The sequence below is a fragment of the Gobius niger genome, assembly GCF_951799975.1.
Source record: "Gobius niger genome assembly, chromosome: 10".
Lineage (NCBI taxonomy): Eukaryota > Metazoa > Chordata > Actinopteri > Gobiiformes > Gobiidae > Gobius > Gobius niger.
In genome coordinates, this window is record NC_136861.1 from 25,075,294 (window position 1) to 25,097,015 (window position 21,722).

Consider the following 21,722-nt stretch of genomic DNA (forward strand, 5'->3'; position numbering starts at 1 on the left):
AAGTTCAACACAACAAAGAGGTCTTTCTCTGTCATCCTGACTGTGCAACTGAACTATTATTGTTTGTCACTGATGGCCCTACGTTCATTGTGGTTATGGCTTTATTAGATTATAATGTGTCAAATATAATAATTTGAAGTAAATGATTCGCACTCAGTTATGAGACCATCCAGTACATTGTAGTGAGAGAGCGCAGCTTCTTCTGCTCACACGATCTTTGTCGGAGGCTGTGTGGAGAGGCCGTTGGTTTCTCTGTTACTGCCTCTGTATGCGCTGGGAGGGAAGCGGTTGTTTATAACACACATTGCGCTCTAAAACGTCTTTCTCTGATAATTAGGTGAGTATAATCTTTTATTGTGAAGATTGTGCTGATTTGCTTTACTCGGAAGCGTTCTCGGGGTGTGTCTCATCTTGTGTAAATTTCGCGGGCGTGATGAGTGCGCATTGTGCCAACACTATGAATGGTCCTCTGTGCAGCAGCAGCAGCAGCAGCAGCTGTATTATGTGTTACTGTGGGCTGCTCTGTCTCTAAGACACACTTTTGAAGACTACTGCTTGTATAGATCTGTGTGATTGGGAATTTTGAGGGTTATTTGAAAGCCATATTTTCTCAAAAACAGCCTAAACTCGGTTTGATTGGCAGCATCATGCTGTTATAAAACCAGTAGCATCATAAGCTATGATGCTAATGCGTCTTCCTCCACAGAAGTCTAGGATTGTGCTTAGATTACGTGCCTGTGTATTGTATTTCTTATTTCTATGTGTGTACCGACTAAAAGTGTAGTACTTGTAGTAATTTATTGAATGACAACCTGTGGCCTTGCTAGCTTAACATCCGGCGTGGAAACGTCGTTTTGACACAATATAATAGTATCGTTATAATAATGTTTTTTATTTTTATAATATACTTATGTAACTGTTCCATTGGGTTTTGGCTCATGTTACTTGTGTGAAGTTTGTTGCTGCATCAGATGATCGTGTCTTTGCTCACGAAGCCCCAAAGAGATGCTTGATGCGTGTGCGCTGTCCGCGCGCATGGAGCAGGTCGGTCAAACTTTGAGGTGAAGTGTCTGAAGTTCGTGCGACCAGCTAAACCTGTCTAGCTCTAACAGGATATACTTGTCTACAAACAGGCGTGTCGATGCAATTCTCTATTTGGTTTTCAGCTCAATCTTAGTTCAGTCTTAGTTCAGAAAAAATAATGTGAAGTCGTTTTATCCCTGCGTCATGGCCCATGCCTTATGTCAACGCGTGTGTGGGATGTGGCCACTGTTCCCTCTCTGTTTCCCTTTGTTATAGATGAGGACTATGACAGGGCAGCACAGACAGACACTACACTCATGGCACACAGCCACAGGATTATGTTGACCCACTTTCCATATGATGTATGCCTCCTGCATAGCTGCCATATCATTACCACCCACTGTAGGTCTTTTTTAAACAGCCAGCCATGTGGTCAGCTTCAGCCATTCCTACTGTGTACAACTCCTTCTTCATGCCAACACACATGTTTAGAGTAGATTATTTTATTGTCTCCTTGCAGACACATCTGTCTTGGACACACCCGGGCAGGTACAAACACACATATATACAAAACTAATGCACATCATGTAGCACAATCCACAAACACAACACATTTTCAACAAAGTAATGTTGTAGTAGTCCAATAATACAGATAACTAAACTGTATGACAAGTGTCACTGTTACTTGTGTTGCCACACTTAAGATACAGTTGTTTTGGCTGACCTGTAACTTGACCTGTTTACATACTGAACTGAAGTATGTTTGTCCCAGGGCTGTGCAGTAATAAACTGTTGTTTGTAGGTAATCACTACAGAATCACAGGTAAAATATGCAAATGTGTGTTGTGCCACGCCTTCAGCAGAAGTTCACCAAGGTCATTGCTGCACTTTTCCCTACAAAAAATGAAAGAGCTGAAGGAGTTTGAGCACTTGTGTGATGCTGCCAGTCAACATTTTTTAATTTGTGAACTGTAAATTGTGGTTGAAACATATTCCTGTCTTTCTTAACACATTCCTGACATTCTGACTCTTGACTCTCTGTACTGAGGTCACAAGCACCCGCCTATTATTTTTTACAAATTTAGCCTGCACCAGAATATTTCTTTTTTTGCATCGGTGCTCTATTTGGGAAAGAGTGCCCTTTGACCTGCTGCCGTTCCCTTTGTTGAGCTCACCTGGACTAAATAAATACAATAGTGGCAGTGTGTACATTCAACTACTACATGCATAGAGATGAGTTAATATACTTCAAATGAATTACTTTATTTACAGATTTTTTAGGCAGCTCTGTCGGGCTGTTTGGTAGGTTGTTATTGCCAAGGAACAACAGCATTCCTCTCTGGCACATTCAATTACTCAGCCTGGATACACAGATTGTTCGCGTCCTGCCGCCAGGTCAACTTTCCAACATATGATTATTCTTAAGAAAACACTGAGATTACACGACACTGCACTGGATGATAATTAAGCAAAGGATATTTTTTACATTAACATTTTATATCGTATTGTTAGTAGCTATTGCAATACTGTAGGCGTGTTAAAAATGACTAGTGAATATTCCTTTAGGTATTCTATTTGTTCTACTCATTGACATTTTCCACAGTATTAAGGTATAAAAACGATCATGATTTTGTGGGGACCTTAACATCTGTTTGTTGCTTGTTTACTTCCTGCATTATATCCCTATACTGAATGTCAGTATTTTTTGTCTTCACAGAGATGGCGGAGGCTCACCAGGCCGTAGCTTTCCAGTTTACAATCACCCCTGAAGGCATCGACCTGCAGCTGTCCTACCAGGCCCTGAACCAGATATACCGCTCCGGAGTCAGGTCCTGGAAAAAGAGGGTCAGCCGCATGAGGGTGAGGAATGACATGGAAAACTGACACCGAGCTTTACTTTACCTTACAAAATGGACTGAGGTGCACAACCCGTGAAGTTTACCTGTTCTTCAAATTGAAACCCCATTAGCTCCAAGGAATGACAGCTGCTCTTCCTGGGACTGTAACTGTCAGTGAGTTCTAGTTTCGGCCTGAGCTAAATGATCACATTTGGCTTCCCTGCTGGAATAGCCGTGCCGTTCTACATAAGATGCTCTTCCTGATGCAGAATGTCTTCATCATCTTCATCCAGCAAATAGTGCTCTAGCCTGTTCCTCCCAATACTGGTTTACTGTGCAACAACAGTCACCACAAAACTGGTTCTCCAGCTGCATTTTTACATTTACTTACTTGAAGTTTATTTTTCTCCTTAAGTAAGTAATTCCACATTCAAGTTGAGAAGATATTTTACATTAATGAACCCTATAATAGACCAGTGAGTGAGCAGTTTCTTGTGCACTTCGAGTTGTTTGTCATTAAGGCGAGGCACTGATTGTGCTCAAAACAGCAGTGGTCCATTCCCAGGCGTACAGCAGTGGTGAAGTGATGCTTCACCAGCATGCTCAGACATGTCTTTTCCGGCTGTTTGGACGGTGGCTGTTTGAGCACTTCTGACAGAGCATGTACAGTGGGGTCAGGAAGTATTCATATAAGAGTGTTAGCCTGGACACCAGCACAAATCAACACAGGCTTTTATTGTTTTGGGCATGAGTGGACTTTCAAACATGGACTACAAAACATCCAAAAGCTTCTTTTTATCATTAATTAGCATTTAAAAGAGCTAACTGTTTAAATTTTGGTTAAATTTTGGTTAAACATTGGTCCATCGGTTTAAAGAATATCTTGTTGGTTTGCCTTTTGCTTGCATTAATATTGGGCATTTCTCTCGTAATTATGTCCCTTCCCCGACGATAGCGCACAAGACACTGAAAGTAGGAGCGTTTAACCAGACAGCTCACATAAATGATGATTGAACAAATCATCTGAGTCAGGTGCCGTCAGGTGCAGAAGTCAGGAAACTTACTTTGCCCTGAGTTTCCCAGTTGTGTGAATGAATGAATTAAACTTTCTTGTCCCTCTTGGGCAAATTTGTTCTGTGCACATAGTGCAGATGCAGCTGACAACGTTTAAGACAGAGACAGACAAAAACAGTAATTGAACAGTAATTGATAATAGCAAATTGATATAAAATTGAAATGGATCCACAGCTGAGGGCCTCCCCACTACCAGAGGAGGGGAGTGGAGGGGATGAGGACCGGGCTGTGCTTTTCTGTTTGTTTAGGAGGGAAATGGAGGTTGGAATGAAGAAAATTTAAAGCGGTTGCTATTGCGTTTGCTGGCTCTGTAAATAAAACATGATCTGATCATGTCATGTACATTCTTTCAACTGGGCGGACTTTTCCCCCAGTTCCCATGGATTGTATGATCACAGCAGTATTGTAGGGCAGAAATAACTGTACAATTTATTTACCAGTTGTAAAGTAATGTGTACGATTTTAGAATCAAACGGCAACTGAACAAAGCAGAAGTGATTAAAAGAGTTATGAAGACAATGTAAACACACTGTATTAATAGGTTCACATATGGGTCATTCCGCCAAAACGGTGCCTTTTGTGTCCCAAAAGAACAAACAGCCACAAAATGGCAATCACAACCAGTTGTTGAAAGACAACTATTACATAACATTATTTAGATATTTTTTTGTAAAAGTAATTCTTTTGAAACAATTGTAACAATATTATTTTGGAGAGAAATTTCGCACATCAATTACCAGAGGCAGGTGCGTAGGAGATGAGGGAAATCCCAGCGTACATGAGCAGGAATACTAATAGTTCCCGCACACTGCCAACCTTGCGCAAAAATACTTTATTAGGATACATCAACGTTTCAGTCCTGAGACCGGCAACTTGCCTGATGAAGGTCTCAGGACCGAAACGTTGTTTTATCCGAATAAAGTTGGCAGTGTGCGGGCACTAACAATATTATTTTTAAAAAAAAAGAGAGAATCCAAAAATCACATTTTCATAAAAAAATGTTTTTTAGCCTGTAAGGTATAAATAAATAAAAACTACAAAAATAATCACTTAATTACACTGTCCACAAAGAGATCTCATTATTTTACTGTTTTTAAGTACAAAAAAAAAATCTTATTTCTATGAAATATTTGCTTCTGAACTACAAAAATTCTCCACATATTAATGGTTCAGTCCAGTTGTTACATTCAGAAGAGACTTTCCCACGATCTAAACCAATCACTCTCTCTCTCTCTTCGATATTTTCTATGAACTGTTTGTGGACATGTCACGCCATTCCTGGTACCAATTTTTAATGTGTAGATCCAAGTATGTTTCTGTTCTTAATGAATATCTACAAGAAATGTTGTTTCAGTGGGTACAGCCTGTGCTTCTGTGCTAGTTAGCATTAGCCTGCAATTGGCAAATTGGTCAAATTTTCCTCAATATTCTGAGGAAGAGAGATAGGAAAAATCCATAAAAAGTTTTTAAAAAGAAAGACTGAGATGGCCCCATACATTTTTGTACACCTAAACATGTCCCAATTTTAAAAATATCAAGAAAAAACATTTTCAAGAACTTTTTTGGGGCGGTTTTAAAGCTGAAAAGGTACCAATTTTGCGGAATGATATCAAACAAAAAGATATGTTTTGTCTTTGTGTTGTAGCTAATATGCTGATGATTATTACAATGTCATAACAGAACCGAGTGATCAAAGGCGTGTACCCAGCCAGCCCCTCCTCCTGGCTTTTTGTCGTCATAGCGATCCTGGCCACCTTATACATGCGCTCAGATCCCAGTATGGGCCTCATCGCCAAGATACAACAGCACTTGCCTCTAAGGTATGCATGAACACACAAGCAAACAGTACTTAACCAGAGAACAAGCAAGTCCTCCACCTCAGTATTCCACTACAGGCTCTTTTAGATGTTACAAGGTACAGTTAGTCTCAATTTGGCACTTTGTCCATTTGAGGCCCATAATCGAGGGATTTTCTCCCTTATGGTCTCTTGTCACTTCTGTGGTCTGTTGGTCGGGCAAGAAAAGAATAAAAGGGCAATAAATCTTACATACTTGCTCTTCTTTCCACTTATTTGTAATCTGCTTGTAGTTAAACTAGTGCATTAGCCTTATAGTATTACTGGCTAATTCTGACAGGCCCAGTGTCAATTTTGACAACATATTTTAGTTTAGTTTTAGTCTTAGTCTTTTGACTAAAATGTAATTTAATTTTAGTCGAGATTTAGTCAAAAAAAGCTTTTCAATTTTAGTCTAGTTTTAGTCGACTAAAATTGCATGTCAATTTAGTCGACTAAATTTAAGGCTAATTTAGTCGACTTTGCAGTGATAATATTCATTATAATCATATTTAATCAAGGTCCTCTGCTTCATGGAGCTGCTCCACATGAATAAAGCACAGACCTGTTCATTTGGCAGTGAATTTAAATTATCTGAGGCTCTTTCAGACGGTCAATAGAAGTTTGGATGATTTTAGTCTCTCCTTTTCATTTTTATTTAGTCTTATTTTAGTCGACTAAAATATCTGTACATTTTAGTCATAGTTTTAGTCTCATGAGAAACTTTTAATTTAGTTTTAGTCCAATTTTAGTCGTCAAAAATATCACTTTGACTAAAATTAAGACTAAATATTTTAGTCAACGAAATTAACACTGGACAGGCCTGAGAAGGCTCTGGTGATAACAAATATGAGTGTGTTGGACGGATTGTGAGTGATGCCTTGAAATACCTGCTGCTCCTCACACATGCATGTCGGAGGCGTGAGTCACAGTGTTGTGGGCGTGTCCTAGGACCTTTGCCCTACTTCTGCTGCACCCTTTATTTGCCAGTTGTATGCAGATATCACACCTCTCTGCACACCCATCTATACTAACAGCTCCAGGGAAACAAGCCCTCTAACTTACCATAAAACATACATAAAAAGGGACATAATAAGATGACTTGGAAGCACTGATCACTTGCTCAATGATTAATCACATAGGCACAAAATATGAGATTGTATGAGACGAAGGAAGTCATAAAATTTAGTATTTCTGCAAAAAAGTCACTCACGTTATTTGCCAGGAGAGGGCAGTGTTGTACTTTCTTTTGAAACTGATTTGACTTTGCAATAATACACTGAATTACAGATGAACACACAATATCGGAGAACTTTAAGATTAAAGCGCAGTTTCTAAAGACATTTACTATTGCTGCTTGCTCTTTCATGTCAGTGTATATTAACTGATAAAGTACATATAAAAAGAAATACATTAAATTAAGTTGTGGAAAAGTTAAACCTAAGTTATATGTTTTTCACTTTAACAAATTCTGACATAATTATGGAGTAATTCCTGTTCCTCTGTTCCTCTGTGTCTTGTGTGCAGTCTCCACGTGTCCCTGAGCGCCCAGGGTCAGACCATGCTCTCCGCTCTGGTCTTCAGCACGCTGCTGTGGCTCTCGCTGATCCTGGCTCTGCGCTTCTGCCTCAAACTGCTCCTGTCCTATCACCAGTGGATGTTCGAGATGCACGGCCGTGTGTCCAACACCACCAAAGTCTGGGTGGTAAGTCACACAGACACAGCACCACACTCTTGCCACTATATTAAAGATGAATGAATGATTAAGAGCCTTCACCAACATTAAGCTAAGAGCGGATGTGATACTTTTTACGAAACAACTGGACTTATGTTTAAACAAAAAGCCAAGTACTACTTAATTACTCCATGGCAAATACTGCAGTTTACATTAAGGTAAAATGGTGCATGAAATTGAATGTGAGCGTAACTTGTTAAACACTGAATATAACTGTAAATCTTGCCCAAGTGTTACTGCTGTTTTCAAACCTGCTCTGACTTCTTTTGTTTTTGCTCTTGCTTAGACTCTGTTGCGGTTGTTATCAAGCCGGAAGCCTCTGCTGTACAGTTATCAGACCTCATTGCCTCATCTGCCTGTCCCAACAATAAAAGACACACTAAGCCGAGTGAGTATGCACCCAATTATGTCTTGTAAAAATGAAAGGACAAAATTATCTACTAGTATTTCCCTTGCACTTCATCATACAAGGACTAGTAGCTGAGAACAGGTCTGGGCTGCCATATGTGTAAAAAAAAAAAGTATATTTTTTCCCCCTAATTTGATCTTGATTGAAATATAGCATTTCAGCTCTAATGACTCTAATGTTCTGCCAACACTGCACTGAGTTACTATTATCTTTTAAATGACTCGCAGATCAAATATAAAATGTGCATGTTTCAGTATCCTATAACACACTTTCAAACTCCAAACCAGCTGCTTAACATTTGAAAAAGCCCAAATCATGATAAATAGTGCTTAGATCAAGCCCTTAAGTGCTGGAAACTAAGAAAAGTAAGAAAAGCCTGTTGAATTGACTAAGGAGAGTGATTTAATGACGCAAGTACATTGTTACTGTGCAAGTTATGTGAAACGTATGAGGTCCTGCTAATTCTCTCTAACACTCAAAGACAGCTGTTGAAGTCATGTTTCCATTTTGCGATCAAAGCATTAGGATCAAAGATATTTCAGCACTGTGATTTCTGTATTCTTCTGATTTTGATTTTTTGTGGTCACGTATTTCCCAGTACCTGCAGTCTGTGCGGCCGCTCCTGTCTGATCCCGAGTACAAGCGAATGACTGAGCTGGCCAATGGTTTTGAGTCCAATCTGGGTAATCGCCTTCAGCGCTATCTCAAACTCAAAGCCCTGTGGGCCACCAACTATGTGAGTGTTCAGTGAGATCACAATCTTACAAAACAAACTACAAAACACTACTTTACTACAATACTAGATCTGAAATGGACCTTTTTTGTTCTCAAGGTGAGCGACTGGTGGGAGGAGTACATTTACCTTAGAAGCCGTGGTCCCATAATGGTCAACAGTAACTACTACGGCATGGTAATTTACAATCTCTTCTCTGACTGGCTTTACTTTCCCCCCAGTTTCTTTAAATATGACACAATCCGTAACCCTCTGTTTTAGGACTTCCTTTTTGTGACGCCGACCTCAGTGCAAGCGGCCAGAGCAGGAAACACCATCACGGCTCTGCTCCTTTACCGACGCAAGGTCAACCGCGAGGAGCTCAAACCGGTGAGAGAGTGTGAATGAATCGAACCTCTCAACTCCCAATTTCCCTCCTGGTCTTGTCGACAGTGGTGCTCAAACTTTTCACAAAAAATATGACCAAAGAAATTCACTGGCTTCCTTAGTACCACCCAGCTTTATAACAGGACTATATCAGGCCTAAACAAGTCCCGTCTAAAGTGAAAAACAAAACAAGACTGAACATCCCAGGCTGTACATTGTACATGTCATGAGAGCAACTAAACATAACATAAAACTCATAACATAAATTAGTTCTCATAGATTAGCTATGTGCTGCGTGAATCTAATGATGTACCTCTCCCAGGTCAGTGGAGAGGCAAGTCCGCTCAAAGCAATGTTTTTGTAGTATTTTTGTCAATTAAAACATTACTTGGGTGCAATGTTGCGCAGCATGGCTTTGTGGACCTAACAGGAAATAGCCCAAAGATGAACTCACGCGTGATTTAAATACCATCTTAATTAAAAACTGCATCAGAAGCAGTCCACGTACATACTGTCAGTATTACATGTACATGATAAGAATGAGATGAGAAACACTGGTCTAAAGAACCAACCCTCTGCAGAGAAAGTCTCACCTAAAAATCTTGACACATTTTCTGTAAAAGGGCAATAATAATCTGGTCTTTTCTCTTTTCATTGGCTCAAAGTCCTGTGGGAAAATGAGCTGGAGCTGGTTTAATGATCAGCACAAACTAATCCAGCCATGAAGACAGAAATGGTAGTAAAGCAGCTGGTGTTGTCAGTCGCTGGTGTTGTCAGTCCCTGGTGCGAATCAGCATGTGGAACTAACCACAACACACTCAAAACCACACAAAAAATGGGTAAAAGGACATGTTTTAAAGTAAAGTTTAAACTGGTAGTTGTGGTCCAAACGCTTCTGATTTCCTTACACATTTAAAGCGTTCTGATTTTTCACAAAGTTTCACAACTGTCAGAGTCACCTTTCAGGGTCGGTGTCATGGTAGTGCTACAAGCCTGCAAGTTCACAATCACTTAAACGTATTTAATTAGATCATTAGATTATCCCAAGTCTATAATGTCTTGAGATTGTCTATTAGTGCATGATTATGAGGTAAGTTAATGCAGTATCCTAAACTAATAGCACCATAAAGCAAGGCTTGTAATCAGATAGTTGTGTTTTTGTGCCTGTAAACAACCAAGCTCCAGAATGCATTGCCTGATTATTGTCGTCTCGTCACAACATGAACTTGCGAGATATCAAAATCACTTCCATCAAGTCCTTCATCTGAGATCGTCCAGATGTTTCCTCTGCTCCCAGACAGTTTTAAGTTCTTTGTGAAGACTTGTGTCAATGCCTCTTGTCTGGATTTTGTCCAAGAAGTATTCATTTTAGTGAAGCTTATAATGAAGCTTATAGCAGGTCTCAAAGGTAAAATACCTGGGCCTTGTACTTGACTCTCAACTTAAATTTGACAGTCACACCAAAAAAATCTGTCAAGTGGCCAAAGCAAAACTTTACACATTCAGACTGATCAGAGACGTACATTGAGAATTAGCTTTGGCTAAAATGTTGTAGTATGTAACATGAGTTTATGTGACATACTTGTCCCTATTCAAATAAACTTAAGATATCAGGGAACATTTGCAAACGGCTGAATGTTTATGGTTGTTACAGTAAATGTTTTGTCTGCTCTAGAGTCGTGTTCCAGGTACTGTCATCCCTCTTTGTGCAGCTCAGTATGAGAGGATGTTCAACACCACCCGCACACCTGGACTAGAGACTGGTAAGAAACCTGTGGTGATAAACATGATGCAGGTAAAATGTCTACGTGTTGTGGCCATGAGGAATTTGTTTTTCATTATAAAAAGGCAAAAGGTCAGATGACATGACATGTTTATGAATGTGTGAAATATGTGTTTGTCCAGATGTGCTGCAGCATTGGCAGGACAGCGAGTATGTGGCTGTGTACCACAAGGGACGCTTCTTCCGCCTGTGGGTGTACAACGCAGGCCGTCTGCTGTCTCCACGGGAAATAGAGCACCAGATACAGAGGATTCTGGACGATCCCTCTCCTCCGCTGCCGGGGGAGGAGAGACTTGGCGCGCTCACTGCTGGAGACAGGTGGGATGACGCAATGCCAAATCTATGTTGTATTTAGTTTACAGGCCCTTTGTACAATAAGTATTTTGGAACTAGTACAAGTTTACTAGATTGTAAAACCCACACTTAGAGAGTCTAGTACGGTATTTTGAAGTGTCTATACGTGATGAATTGCTTGAGTAATATGCTTTTCCACTTCCTCCCACTAGGGTCCCATGGCATCAGATGAGAAAGCAGTACTTCAGTTCTGGCATTAACAAACGCTCACTTGACGTCATTGAGAGGGCGGCGTTCTTCGTTACTTTAGATGACGAGGAGCAAGGCATGAAGGGAGACGACCCAGTGGGGAACCTGGACCGCTACGCTAAGTCCCTACTGCACGGCAAATGTTATGACAGGTGACCCAAACACGCACGAGTTACTTCTGCAATAAATGTGCCATAGAGTCAAGCCAAAAACAGGTTCAAGAGCCAACAGGGGGCAGTGCAGAGGAGTTTAACAGCAAGGTTTCCAACACAAACAAAGAATGTCATTTTTGACTCACACCTCACATTCAAAACACACGTCTCAAAAATAGCTCCGTCCTGTTTCTTTCATCTCTGCACAATCAGTAAAATCATACCAGAGATTTCTTGCCCCGATTTGGAAAAAGTTATTAACACCCTCATTTTTTTGCGGCTCGACTTCTGCAACTTCCTCATCTCAGGTATTAAAAGCAAATCCCTTTCTCGCCTCCAACAAAACGCCGCAGTTTGGCTTCTCACTGCTTTTAACAAGCGCCAGCTCATCACCTGGGTTTTAGCCTCGCTTCACTGGCTCCCTTTTAGGTTTATACTGATCTCTTGATTAAATCTTACTCCAAGTTACTTTCTCTAATTTTTAACCCCCTATGTGCCCCCGCGCAGCCTTAGTTCCTCATACAGGTCACTGTTAGCTGTTCCAAAGATGAATCTCCGGACGAAGGGGGATCGGGCCTTTTCAGTCCCTCGGCTTTCAATTAAACTGCCTGAGGAGATAAGGCTGTCACCGTCCGTATCTTCTTAAAACTCACTTTTATGCAGGCCTTTTTTTATAAGGGGTTTATCATCATCTCATCTCATCATTATCCTGCCGTGTTTTGCTCTGGCTTGTCTGACTTGAAATGCTTTGTTTGCAACTGTTCAGCACTTTGTAAACTTTGTCAGAGCATTTATTGCCGTAATAGAAACAGGCAAGTTGTGAAAATGTAAAAATATAATCTGAATATATTACCGTAGGTCAATTTAAAAATAAAGCTTATTTTTTCTATAATAAAATAATAGATGAGATACAGGATTCCCCTCAGTTCCCATCGGGAGACATACTTTTACTTTTCATCTCCTTTTAGGGAATTGGCTTCCGATGAGTCATTGCATTCCGAGACTGAAAGACAGTTGCAAATAGCAACCACGGGAAATTTCACTTGCCCTTTCCTAGTGAAATTTTCCATGTCCTCCTTTCACTAGGATCATTGTAGAGGAAATACAAATGTATTATTGTTGGAAACTGCTGCTGCGTTCGGCCATAGGCTTAACAAGGGATTATTTTTCCAGACATGCAAAATACTGAGTGCAAGCTGGAAAATTGCATTTAGCTGTTTGTGGAGAGATAGTGCACCTCGCCGTTACCGTACTTGGACCCCAATTTAAAAACGTAAATGAAAGAATGCTGCACTGGTAAAAGAGGACTCTGCTGCTAATCCACTGAGCTTTTCTGACTGTTATAAAGTCCTGTATTTTACTTGTGGATTAGGGCTGCGTAATATGAGAAAATATCACAATATTGAATATTGTGTTATTGCAATATTCAGTATTGCCAAAGCAGGTAGAGTGGGCTATATAAAAATCTGACCATTTACCAATATGGCCTTATATTGTGCTGCCATATTGTGGATACATTATTGTTTTTCTAACCCTGTCCTTTCTGCCCTCCGTCAGGTGGTTTGATAAGTCCTTCTCCATCGTGATTTATAAAAATGGGAAGAATGGTTTGAACGCGGAGCACTCCTGGGCCGATGCACCCACAATCGCTCATCTCTGGGAGGTACAAGTTTGCACAAAGTTTGAACTACTATTACATCCACCTGTACTTACTTCTACCTGCCAACAATCAACAATTCATTGCTCACTTTGCTCACTTTGGCAAAACAATCTATTGCTTATGTTCAATGGATTCAGATCAGAACATTTCCTAAGGTTATTAATCACCTGCGCATTTCTATCTTGAGTGGAAGCTCAAACATCTTGTTCCACTGTGAACAAAGCAGTGTGGCTGTGTGGGCTGAAGACCTTTGAGCTCACTGCAGACAAAAAAGGATGTTTGACCACATTTCCATTATCAGCACTTGAGATGCAGGTGAGAGGCACTGTGTAAGCTAACAAACAGTTCTTGGGCCAGATCTTGTGGTGGCGCACGGGGCGGCGCAGGCTCTTGGCGAATTATTTTCCGAGTGGCGGCGCTATATGTGCCATTCGCCTCCGCCACCTGTGAGGGGGCGCCACAAGAGGAGGTGACTGCACTGATGGAAACACAGCTGACATTCACTTCCTCATTTACATTGCACTGTCTTGCGTTCTTTCTTAAGCCTTAGGCTCTCACAGGTCAAACTAAAAACTTTATTTACCCCATCGTGAGCTAAACGATGTTCACGTCTCGAAAGAAAAAGAGCTACAGCGTCCGCTGTGGCGCGGATCGGCCCGCGCTTGGCGTGAACGCGAAGCAAAACAAAAGCACATGTTCACCCCACACTCCCACACAACCACTCTCCTGGACGCGGAGTCGAGCTGGTTGGAGGAAAATGTGTGTGTCTCCACCCACTTAAATGCGCTAAGTCTGAAGTGGCAAGATCACAAAGTGCGCTCCTACTGAGCGCAAAATGTCACGCTATCGTCTCCGTTTTGATGCACAAGATCGGGCCCCTTGTATTGATGTAGGAGGTTGGTTTTAATCATTAAACAGCACATACTTTTAGTCATCAAAGTAACTTCTCCAGTGCCTCTTAATCTTCCTACACGTTTATTTTTTTTTTCCGCAACAAAAAACAAGACATAAAGCCGTTCGTAGCTTGGATTGTGCCACTTTTTTCTTTGTCCCAGATCAAGGTCAAGGTCAAGGTCAAATGTATTTATAAAGCCCATTTACAAAACAGCCGTCACTGCCCCAAAGTGTCTCCAGCTGAATTCTGTCTCATTATGCGGTTCTACAAATACAAAATACACATTTCAGCGTCTGTTTACTGTTTTTCTCGCTTTATTTCTTAAAGCATTGTCCGTTAAAATAATTACTCAGATACAGTATGTTTATGTCCAACAATATCTGTCAACACAGATAAAGGAATTTGTCTTGTGTTTGTCCTCAGTTCACTCTGGCCACAGACGCCTTTCAGCTGGGCTACACTGAAGACGAACACTGTAAGGGCGAGGTGGACCGCATGCTCCCACATCCCCAGAGGTTGTTGTGGGACATCCCGGCCGAGGTACAGTGCATCATTTAAAGAGGTCTGGTGTAAATATTATTGAAACAGCGTGAGAATAGTCTGAAATAGTGTTCTTGTGCATTCCTGTTCCTTTTTGTTTTTTCCAACAAGTTCTTCAGGTGTAGTTATGTTTTAGTGGCTGATGAGTTTCTTGCCTGGCGCTAATGGCCTACACCGAAGCACTATACCCTGAGCATTTCATGTGCAATAAGTACTTTTACCATATTTTCTATAGCACATGAAGGCCACACAAAGGCCCATGTAGTGTAGATATATTTTGTGGCCTGAGGTGAAATTATTTTCATTTACTTTCAGTGGTTCTAAAGATATTTCTGTCGTAGCTCCCAAATACAATATCAGGCATGTTCAAAGTATGTCTGGTTTTGGTTTCGGCACACCGTGTGTTCGCACCAGTACATCAGTGATCAAGCTTGTAAATGATGAAGATAAAACGAAAAGGTGTGGCACAGTTCTTGCAGCAAACTGGAAAATCCCTTGTCAACCCCTTCTGCAAGCTTTCATTTACTTCATGATGACACTACTATTTAAGCGTGGCAGGAGGAAATGGTTCACCTTTTAACCAAGGAAATAACCGTTATACTGCATAACTGAAATACAGAGACCAGCTTACTGATTTTATTTGACATCACCCATGAGTTTACCTTGTGCAAAACTGGAGAAGTGTTCATACAGGGAAAGCGTGTGATGTCACTGCATAGCAACAGTGTGGCAACAGATGCCAAATGAGTGGCACTGTCTGAGTCTGTGCTTTTATAACTGTTTGCCACTCAGTTCGAAGTGTTTAGTGTTTTGTTTCAATGGCATGTGCATGATGATGGGGCCAAAGTGCCAATATAAACACAAGGAGAAAAGAAAGCTTGATACAGCAGGGCTACAAAAGTAGAAAGGAAGTCCCTCCCTTCCTTGATGTTTCTGGCACGAAAGGTCTGGCCAGTTGAGGAGCTTATGTTTTTACATTAGAACGTTAAAGCTGGAGTAACCCACACAACACCATCACTGGCATGGTCTATCACAAACATTCTCCAAATTGCATTTCCTTAGTCATGACTTTTGTGTGTTCTTTGCAAAACTGTATAAAGAATCAAAACAACAGAACAACTGGTCTATTATAAAACAAAAAAAGCATTTGCATCGGTTCAAAGTGTGTGCTGCCTATGAATTTACTCGTATAGTCACTGAAAATGTGTTGAATTAGTGCATAGTTTTATTGAGTTGCATTGAGACCTTCCCCTCTGCAACAAGAACATCACTTCTAACAGGTGGTCATTGTGGTGCATCATTTCTCTGCTCTTTCACCGCACTGTAGGACAATTATAATCATTTCACTCTCATGTGTCTCTAGGTTCAGGCACAGATTTGCACTTCTCTCACTCTGGCCCAAAGCCTGGCAGACGACGTGGACTGCCATGTGTTCCCCTTCAGGCAGTTTGGGAAGGGACGGGTCAAGAAACTGCGCGTCAGCCCGGACGCCTTCATCCAGATCAGTCTGCAGCTGGCCTACTACAGGGTAACGATGAAAGATTCATTCTTTTTTTTACCAACACTTTAATCAAGTGTTGCTACAGACAATTTAGGAGATGGTTTGAGTTTATTATGGAACAATAGAGAATGAACAGGAAGGGTCTAAGGAGTTCAAAAGGTTCCAAAAAACTGGAGCTAGCTTAGACAACAGAGATTAGAATCAATGGTATTCACCTTATTCCGGAAGTTGGGTGCGTGCTGCCATGAATTGTGCCTGTCCCTTCACTCCCATTAGTTTACATAGGAGAAGTCATGATAAAATCATTTGTTGCACAAACACAAAGCCGTTTTTAAATAATACATGTAACTGGAGGTCATGTTTTGTCGGTGTAGGACCGTGGTGGTTTCTGCTTGACCTATGAGGCGTCTATGACCCGCTTGTTCAGAGAGGGCCGCACAGAGACGGTGCGCTCCTGCTCCAATGAGACCTGCGCTTTCGTCAAAGCTCTGGAAGGGGGCGAGGTAATTCAAAACTCACACTGTTGTCTGATTTGATCTTCACTCAAGTGCACACTCTGGATTACAGCAGTGCTTTCATAAACTCGATTTTTACACCCAATTCATCTTAATCATCAGTTTGTCATGTGCCAGATGATCATTCAAAATACCCTGTGTGCATTTTAATCTGAATGGGTTGCTCTGACAGTCGGCAGAGCAGTGTAGACGTCTCCTCAGGCTGGCGTCAGAGGGACACCAGAACCTTTACCGGATGGCCATGACTGGAGCGGGCATCGACAGACACCTCTTCTGCCTCTATGTGGTCTCCAAATACCTGGGAGTGGACTCACCTTTTCTCAAAGAGGTACATGACTTACATAAACAGTAGAAGAGGAGTATTCTGCGGCGTTACATAAACTCTGTACTGTGATTGAACCCTGTGCGAACGCTTCCCCCACAGGTTTTGTCAGAGCCCTGGCGTCTCTCCACCAGCCAGACCCCCATTCAGCAGATCGAGCTGTTTGACATCAAGAACCACCCTGATTACATTTCCCTGGGAGGCGGGTTCGGGCCTGTGAGTAGCTCTCAAAGATAATAGCTTAGATATGGACACTTTTGATCTGATGAGGCGCTTGTGTGGTTTTCCCTGGGTAAATAATGTAAATAATGTCTGTCCTGGCAGGTTGCTGATGATGGATATGGGGTGTCATACATTATTGTTGGAGAAGATATGATCAACTTCCATGTTTCATCAAAGTACTCCTGCAAGGAGACTGTAAGTCCAACAAACAAACAAACAAACAAACATTACTCAAAGTTGTTGCTGTTGTCTGTATGTGTGCATGGGAAAGGTGCATCTGCCTCTTAAAGGAACAGGCAAGCGTTTTTTCCATACTGAGATATGTTCTTACTGAGCTTAGACGAGTTGATGCGTACCTCTCTGGTCTTTGTGCGTGCGCTTAGTCACGCAAAAAGACCAAAGATGTTATTAGCATTTAGCATCTCCTCCTCTATGGGGCCTAACGGGATGAAGTTAGAAGCGACTAAACTCTTCCACGTTTTCCCTATTTAGATATGGTTACTAGGGCTGGATCGCAATACTGTGCTGCAATACCAAGTATCGCAATACTTTAATACTTGTGTTTGGAGGCATTTTTTTATCACTCCTTTGTTTTCCAGTAACAGTTAACAGCACTTTGTTACATTTTGTGTTAATTCCCTTTTCAATCTAAACACTTCATTAAAAGTCAAATGGGAATTTGGTTTATAAACTTTGAACACATGACTTTTTACGCATAACACTTCTCATAATTATTTACTGTATCGCAAGTATCATAATATCTATCTATCTATCTATGTATCTATCTATCTATCTATCTATCTATCTATCTATCTATCTATCTATCTATCTATCTATCTATCTATCTATCTATCTATCTATCTATCTATCTATCTATCTATCTATCTATCTGTGGCACTATATTGTAAAGCGTAATAACACCTTAGGAGCACTTCGACATCCGCGCAGTAATATCTTCACTTTACTGTGCAGCTAAGGTTAACACCTTAGCTGCACAGTAAAGTGAAGATATATGCTTTACAATGCAGTTATTAGAAAAGTGTTTAATTTTGTGTAACTATACTTGTATCGTGTAACTACTCGTGTAACCATATTTAAATAGGAAAACGTGGAAGAGTTTATGTGCTTATGATATTTAGAAATAAAGGTTATACATATGTCACTTTGCATGTAATGAGTCAATCATATATTAGTTTCACAGTTTAAGTTTTATTCCCCGAGTTTCACCTGTATATGCACAGCTATCAAGTTGCATAAATTTAAAAAACATGTTTACAGTGATACTCCAGAGTTTGTTACTAATTATTAGACCAGTGTTTTCCAAACTTTTTGAGCCAACGCACCCTTTTTGCAATTGAAAAATCACAAGGCAACAAACAGAAATCTCACCAAACGTATTTTATGAAGATGTAGTGAGCCTGTATTTCAAACTCTATTCACTCTGTGTGAAATCTGTGCCTGCTTAGTTGAACACAACACATGCGGATCCTCTGTGGAGCCCGCGAGTTACCAGCACGTCGGGTCCATAAACAGGAGATTGCCTCCACTTATCATTGTAGCGTGTATGATTGTATTAAGCGGTGTCTGATTGCAACACGATATACATTTGAGGTGGATTTTCATGAAATCCAGAGAATGCTTTCATAGAGCTCAATATGCCCTGCCTGTGCGAGTTCACTTTACCATTGCTCTCTGCCCTGCTATATATGTCCGCTCTGTAAAAGGAGACAGGGAAAGAGCAAGGGTGCAGCCACACACCAGTTTGTCCCATTCATTTTTTTCCTGTGGTTGCATGTGTGCACTTGTTGAGACTAATGAGTACAATGTCGTTATAACCGTGAGACCAATCATTCAACACATTTTATGACTCTGTTCTATTATGTCAGGATCCTCCAACAACAGCGCAAATACAGTGTGGGTGTAGAAAGAACGCTTATCTTATTTAATAACCATAATATATTAGCTGCAATTACACTATAATAGGGATCATTTCCGGAGTCAAGATTTACGATATACGTCTTAAGCTATAGTTGAGATTTAATGCATTGCTTGTAGTTTTCACTTCCACTTTTACACCCACTTCTCATTTTCTTCATCCTTTTTGTCTCCTTTCTTATTCCCCTTTCAGGACTCTCATCGATTTGGTGCTGAGATACACAAGGCCCTACAGGACATTATGACACTCATGTCTGCTGAGCCCAAATCTGCAGCTGCGTCCCGAGGTCCGTCCCAGCCTAAAAAGCAGCTCTGAAGACATCACACCACCACAAAACTACCATAGTGTCAAGTCTGTTCAGGTGCCTTTCATTAATGTTGAAAGTACTACTGTCCAAGTACAGACTTCAGGTAGTTACTACAGGTGCTCTACTTTCTGGTATCATCGACTGTCAACAATCTCCTCGTTCATGGAGGGCATCACTCATGCAGCCCGAATGTTCAAACAGTGTCCTTTTAGTCTGTCTGTCTGAGGATATGAAGCTGAAGTTGGCAGATCTTCAAGACAGACGTTGCAGTCGGACCAATTATTCCCAATGTAGATTTATATTTTCATTCATGTTTCCTAACAGTGTCAATGGCTATTGATGAACGTTTACGTTAACGTTGAAAGTTTACCCTGACAATGTTTACCAGTTGCAACTAAATGATAAGGGAAAGATTTTTTTTTTTAATCCCAAAATGAAAGTAGGTGCAAACAACTTCAGTAAAGAACAACTCCTTTTTGCAAAAGTGCGATGTAAACTGTTTTTTTATATTTTTATTGAGATGATTTAACTTTTTAACCTCTGAAATGGATCTAAACAAAAATGACAAATTACACAGGTCAGTGTAATCACTAGTGAGTTTGCTACCATACAGCAGCATGCCTCAGCAGCTCTCTGTTCATCCAGGCAAAAAATTAAATGAAGCACATGGAAGCACAGTATCGTTTTTGAAATCTCAAACTGCTGTCATGTTATCCTGGTGGAAAGTTCATGCTTATCTCGTGTGCCTGCTCTTGGCTTTTTTCTGTTCCTTAACACAACATTGAACTCTGAACATAATTAATTATTGTTGCATAAAATGTACATATTAGTGAGTTATGTTTACAGCCAGGCATGCAAACAATATGAAAGAAAAAGGGAGATGTTTTTTGTTTTTGTTTTGTTTTAATCTTTCAACAATGTATCCAAATCTGTTTTAGTGAATCTGAGTTTGCATATTTCACAAAGCAAGTCATCACTTTCTGTATGTTTTTATAGTGAAAGTAAAAGAGGGAACATCATTGTTGTTAGTGAACCCCCTTCAGGAAAACATGGTACTTTCCATTCTGAATCCTTCTCAGTTCTTGTTCTTAAAAATGTGTGCCTGCAAACTCAATGAAAACTCTTTAGACAATGCAATTTTGAAGGACTTACCTTAAGCTAAGCTCTAAAGGAATGTTGTTTTGTTAGTATTGTCACAAGCTTTATAAACAATAAAATAAGTCTGTCCACATAGTACAGTAGTGCCAACATTATATTTTGTGTGTGGTTGAATTACTGCAACATTTGTTTTTAATTGTATCTACGGTTTAGTGTTTATTGATGTTGGCACAGTGTTTCAGATGGTTGCCATTTGATACTCATGGCTCAGACTTTCGTTTTTAATACCACTGCTTTGACCTTCCCACAGCCAAAAGGTCATCTCAACATCCTACCTCTTCAGTCCTTCTGTTTTGTACTACAAACTTTACTGTATTAACAAAATGGTGAAATTTGGTAACCTCAATAAAGCTCTTTCTTACCTGATGCACTGTTTGCCGACCTGACAAGCACTAAACAACACAGACCAAACCTGTGCCTGAAGCTAAATGGGTAATCTGTATGACAGTGGATCCCAGCCTTTTGTCCCTGATCCATAGCGCATGTATTGATACAAAATTAATACCTAATTTCAAACAAATAAACTGCTGTGGAGTGTTTTCTGCACATCCAGTCATTTCTCAGACATAACAGTTTTTTTCTAAATCATTTTACCATTTAGTTTAATCAAATATTATCTCTCGTCTTGACCTGACCCTCTGACCAGACACACTGGGAGCCCCTGCTGTATTATATAGTTTGGATGAACCTGGCTATTCACTGTTAAAACCCGTAACGTCTTGTGATAGTATTGTTATTTACTTGTTTGTTGTTTATATTGCCATTTCTAGCCAAAATAAGAAAGTAATTCTTAAAAGGTGCTTTGCGATTTTGTTTTGTTATTATAATATTGAGTTTTGCACTGGTCGCGTGTGGCCTACACTACAGATTGCTCTCTGTTAAATCAGTGTGCCATCCTAAATAAATAAAAATCCAAGATCCTCTGATTCTTCTGTCTTTAATTTGACATCGGAGATGCAGATTTGTTGAATGTTTTTCAGCCCTTTTGATTTATTGTTGCGGTAGCCACCACCATGTAAATACCTTAAATAGAGGATTATCTTGTGCATTTTGTTACTGGGACAGAGGCATTTAAAAGAAAATCAATCCATGTGCGTCAAATACAAACATGACCACTATCCCTCCCCAGACACTGGCCTTTCCTTGTGTCCTCAGATTTATTCAAACCCAAGACC

General features: G+C 40.4%; 1 protein-coding gene across 1 annotated transcript; it reads left to right on the forward strand.

Annotated features, from left to right (window-relative positions):
- The first annotated feature begins 215 nt into the window (after positions 1-215).
- On the forward strand, positions 216-20,030 carry cpt1a2b (carnitine palmitoyltransferase 1A2b). Its single transcript, XM_079564997.1, has 19 exons — positions 216-337; positions 2,741-2,883; positions 5,616-5,755; positions 7,298-7,475; positions 7,792-7,893; positions 8,513-8,650; positions 8,747-8,824; positions 8,909-9,016; positions 10,689-10,776; positions 10,919-11,114; positions 11,303-11,491; positions 13,049-13,154; positions 14,470-14,586; positions 15,950-16,114; positions 16,462-16,590; positions 16,775-16,930; positions 17,027-17,140; positions 17,249-17,341; positions 19,275-20,030. The coding sequence occupies exons 2-19, from the start codon at positions 2,743-2,745 to the stop codon at positions 19,395-19,397; spliced, it is 2,361 nt and encodes a 786-aa protein (XP_079421123.1). The 5' UTR covers positions 216-337; positions 2,741-2,742; the 3' UTR covers positions 19,398-20,030.
- Positions 20,031-21,722: the final 1,692 nt, after the last annotated feature.

Bases quoted from the DNA above. Each gene is read 5' to 3' on its own strand.
- cpt1a2b (XM_079564997.1), top strand. From the start codon at position 2,743: ATGGCGGAGGCTCACCAGGCCGTAGCTTTCCAGTTTACAATCACCCCT. The intron at 10,777-10,918 runs GTAAGAAACCTG...GTGTTTGTCCAG, and splicing joins CACACCTGGACTAGAGACTG to ATGTGCTGCAGCATTGGCAG. The intron at 17,141-17,248 runs GTGAGTAGCTCT...CTGTCCTGGCAG, and splicing joins TGGGAGGCGGGTTCGGGCCT to GTTGCTGATGATGGATATGG.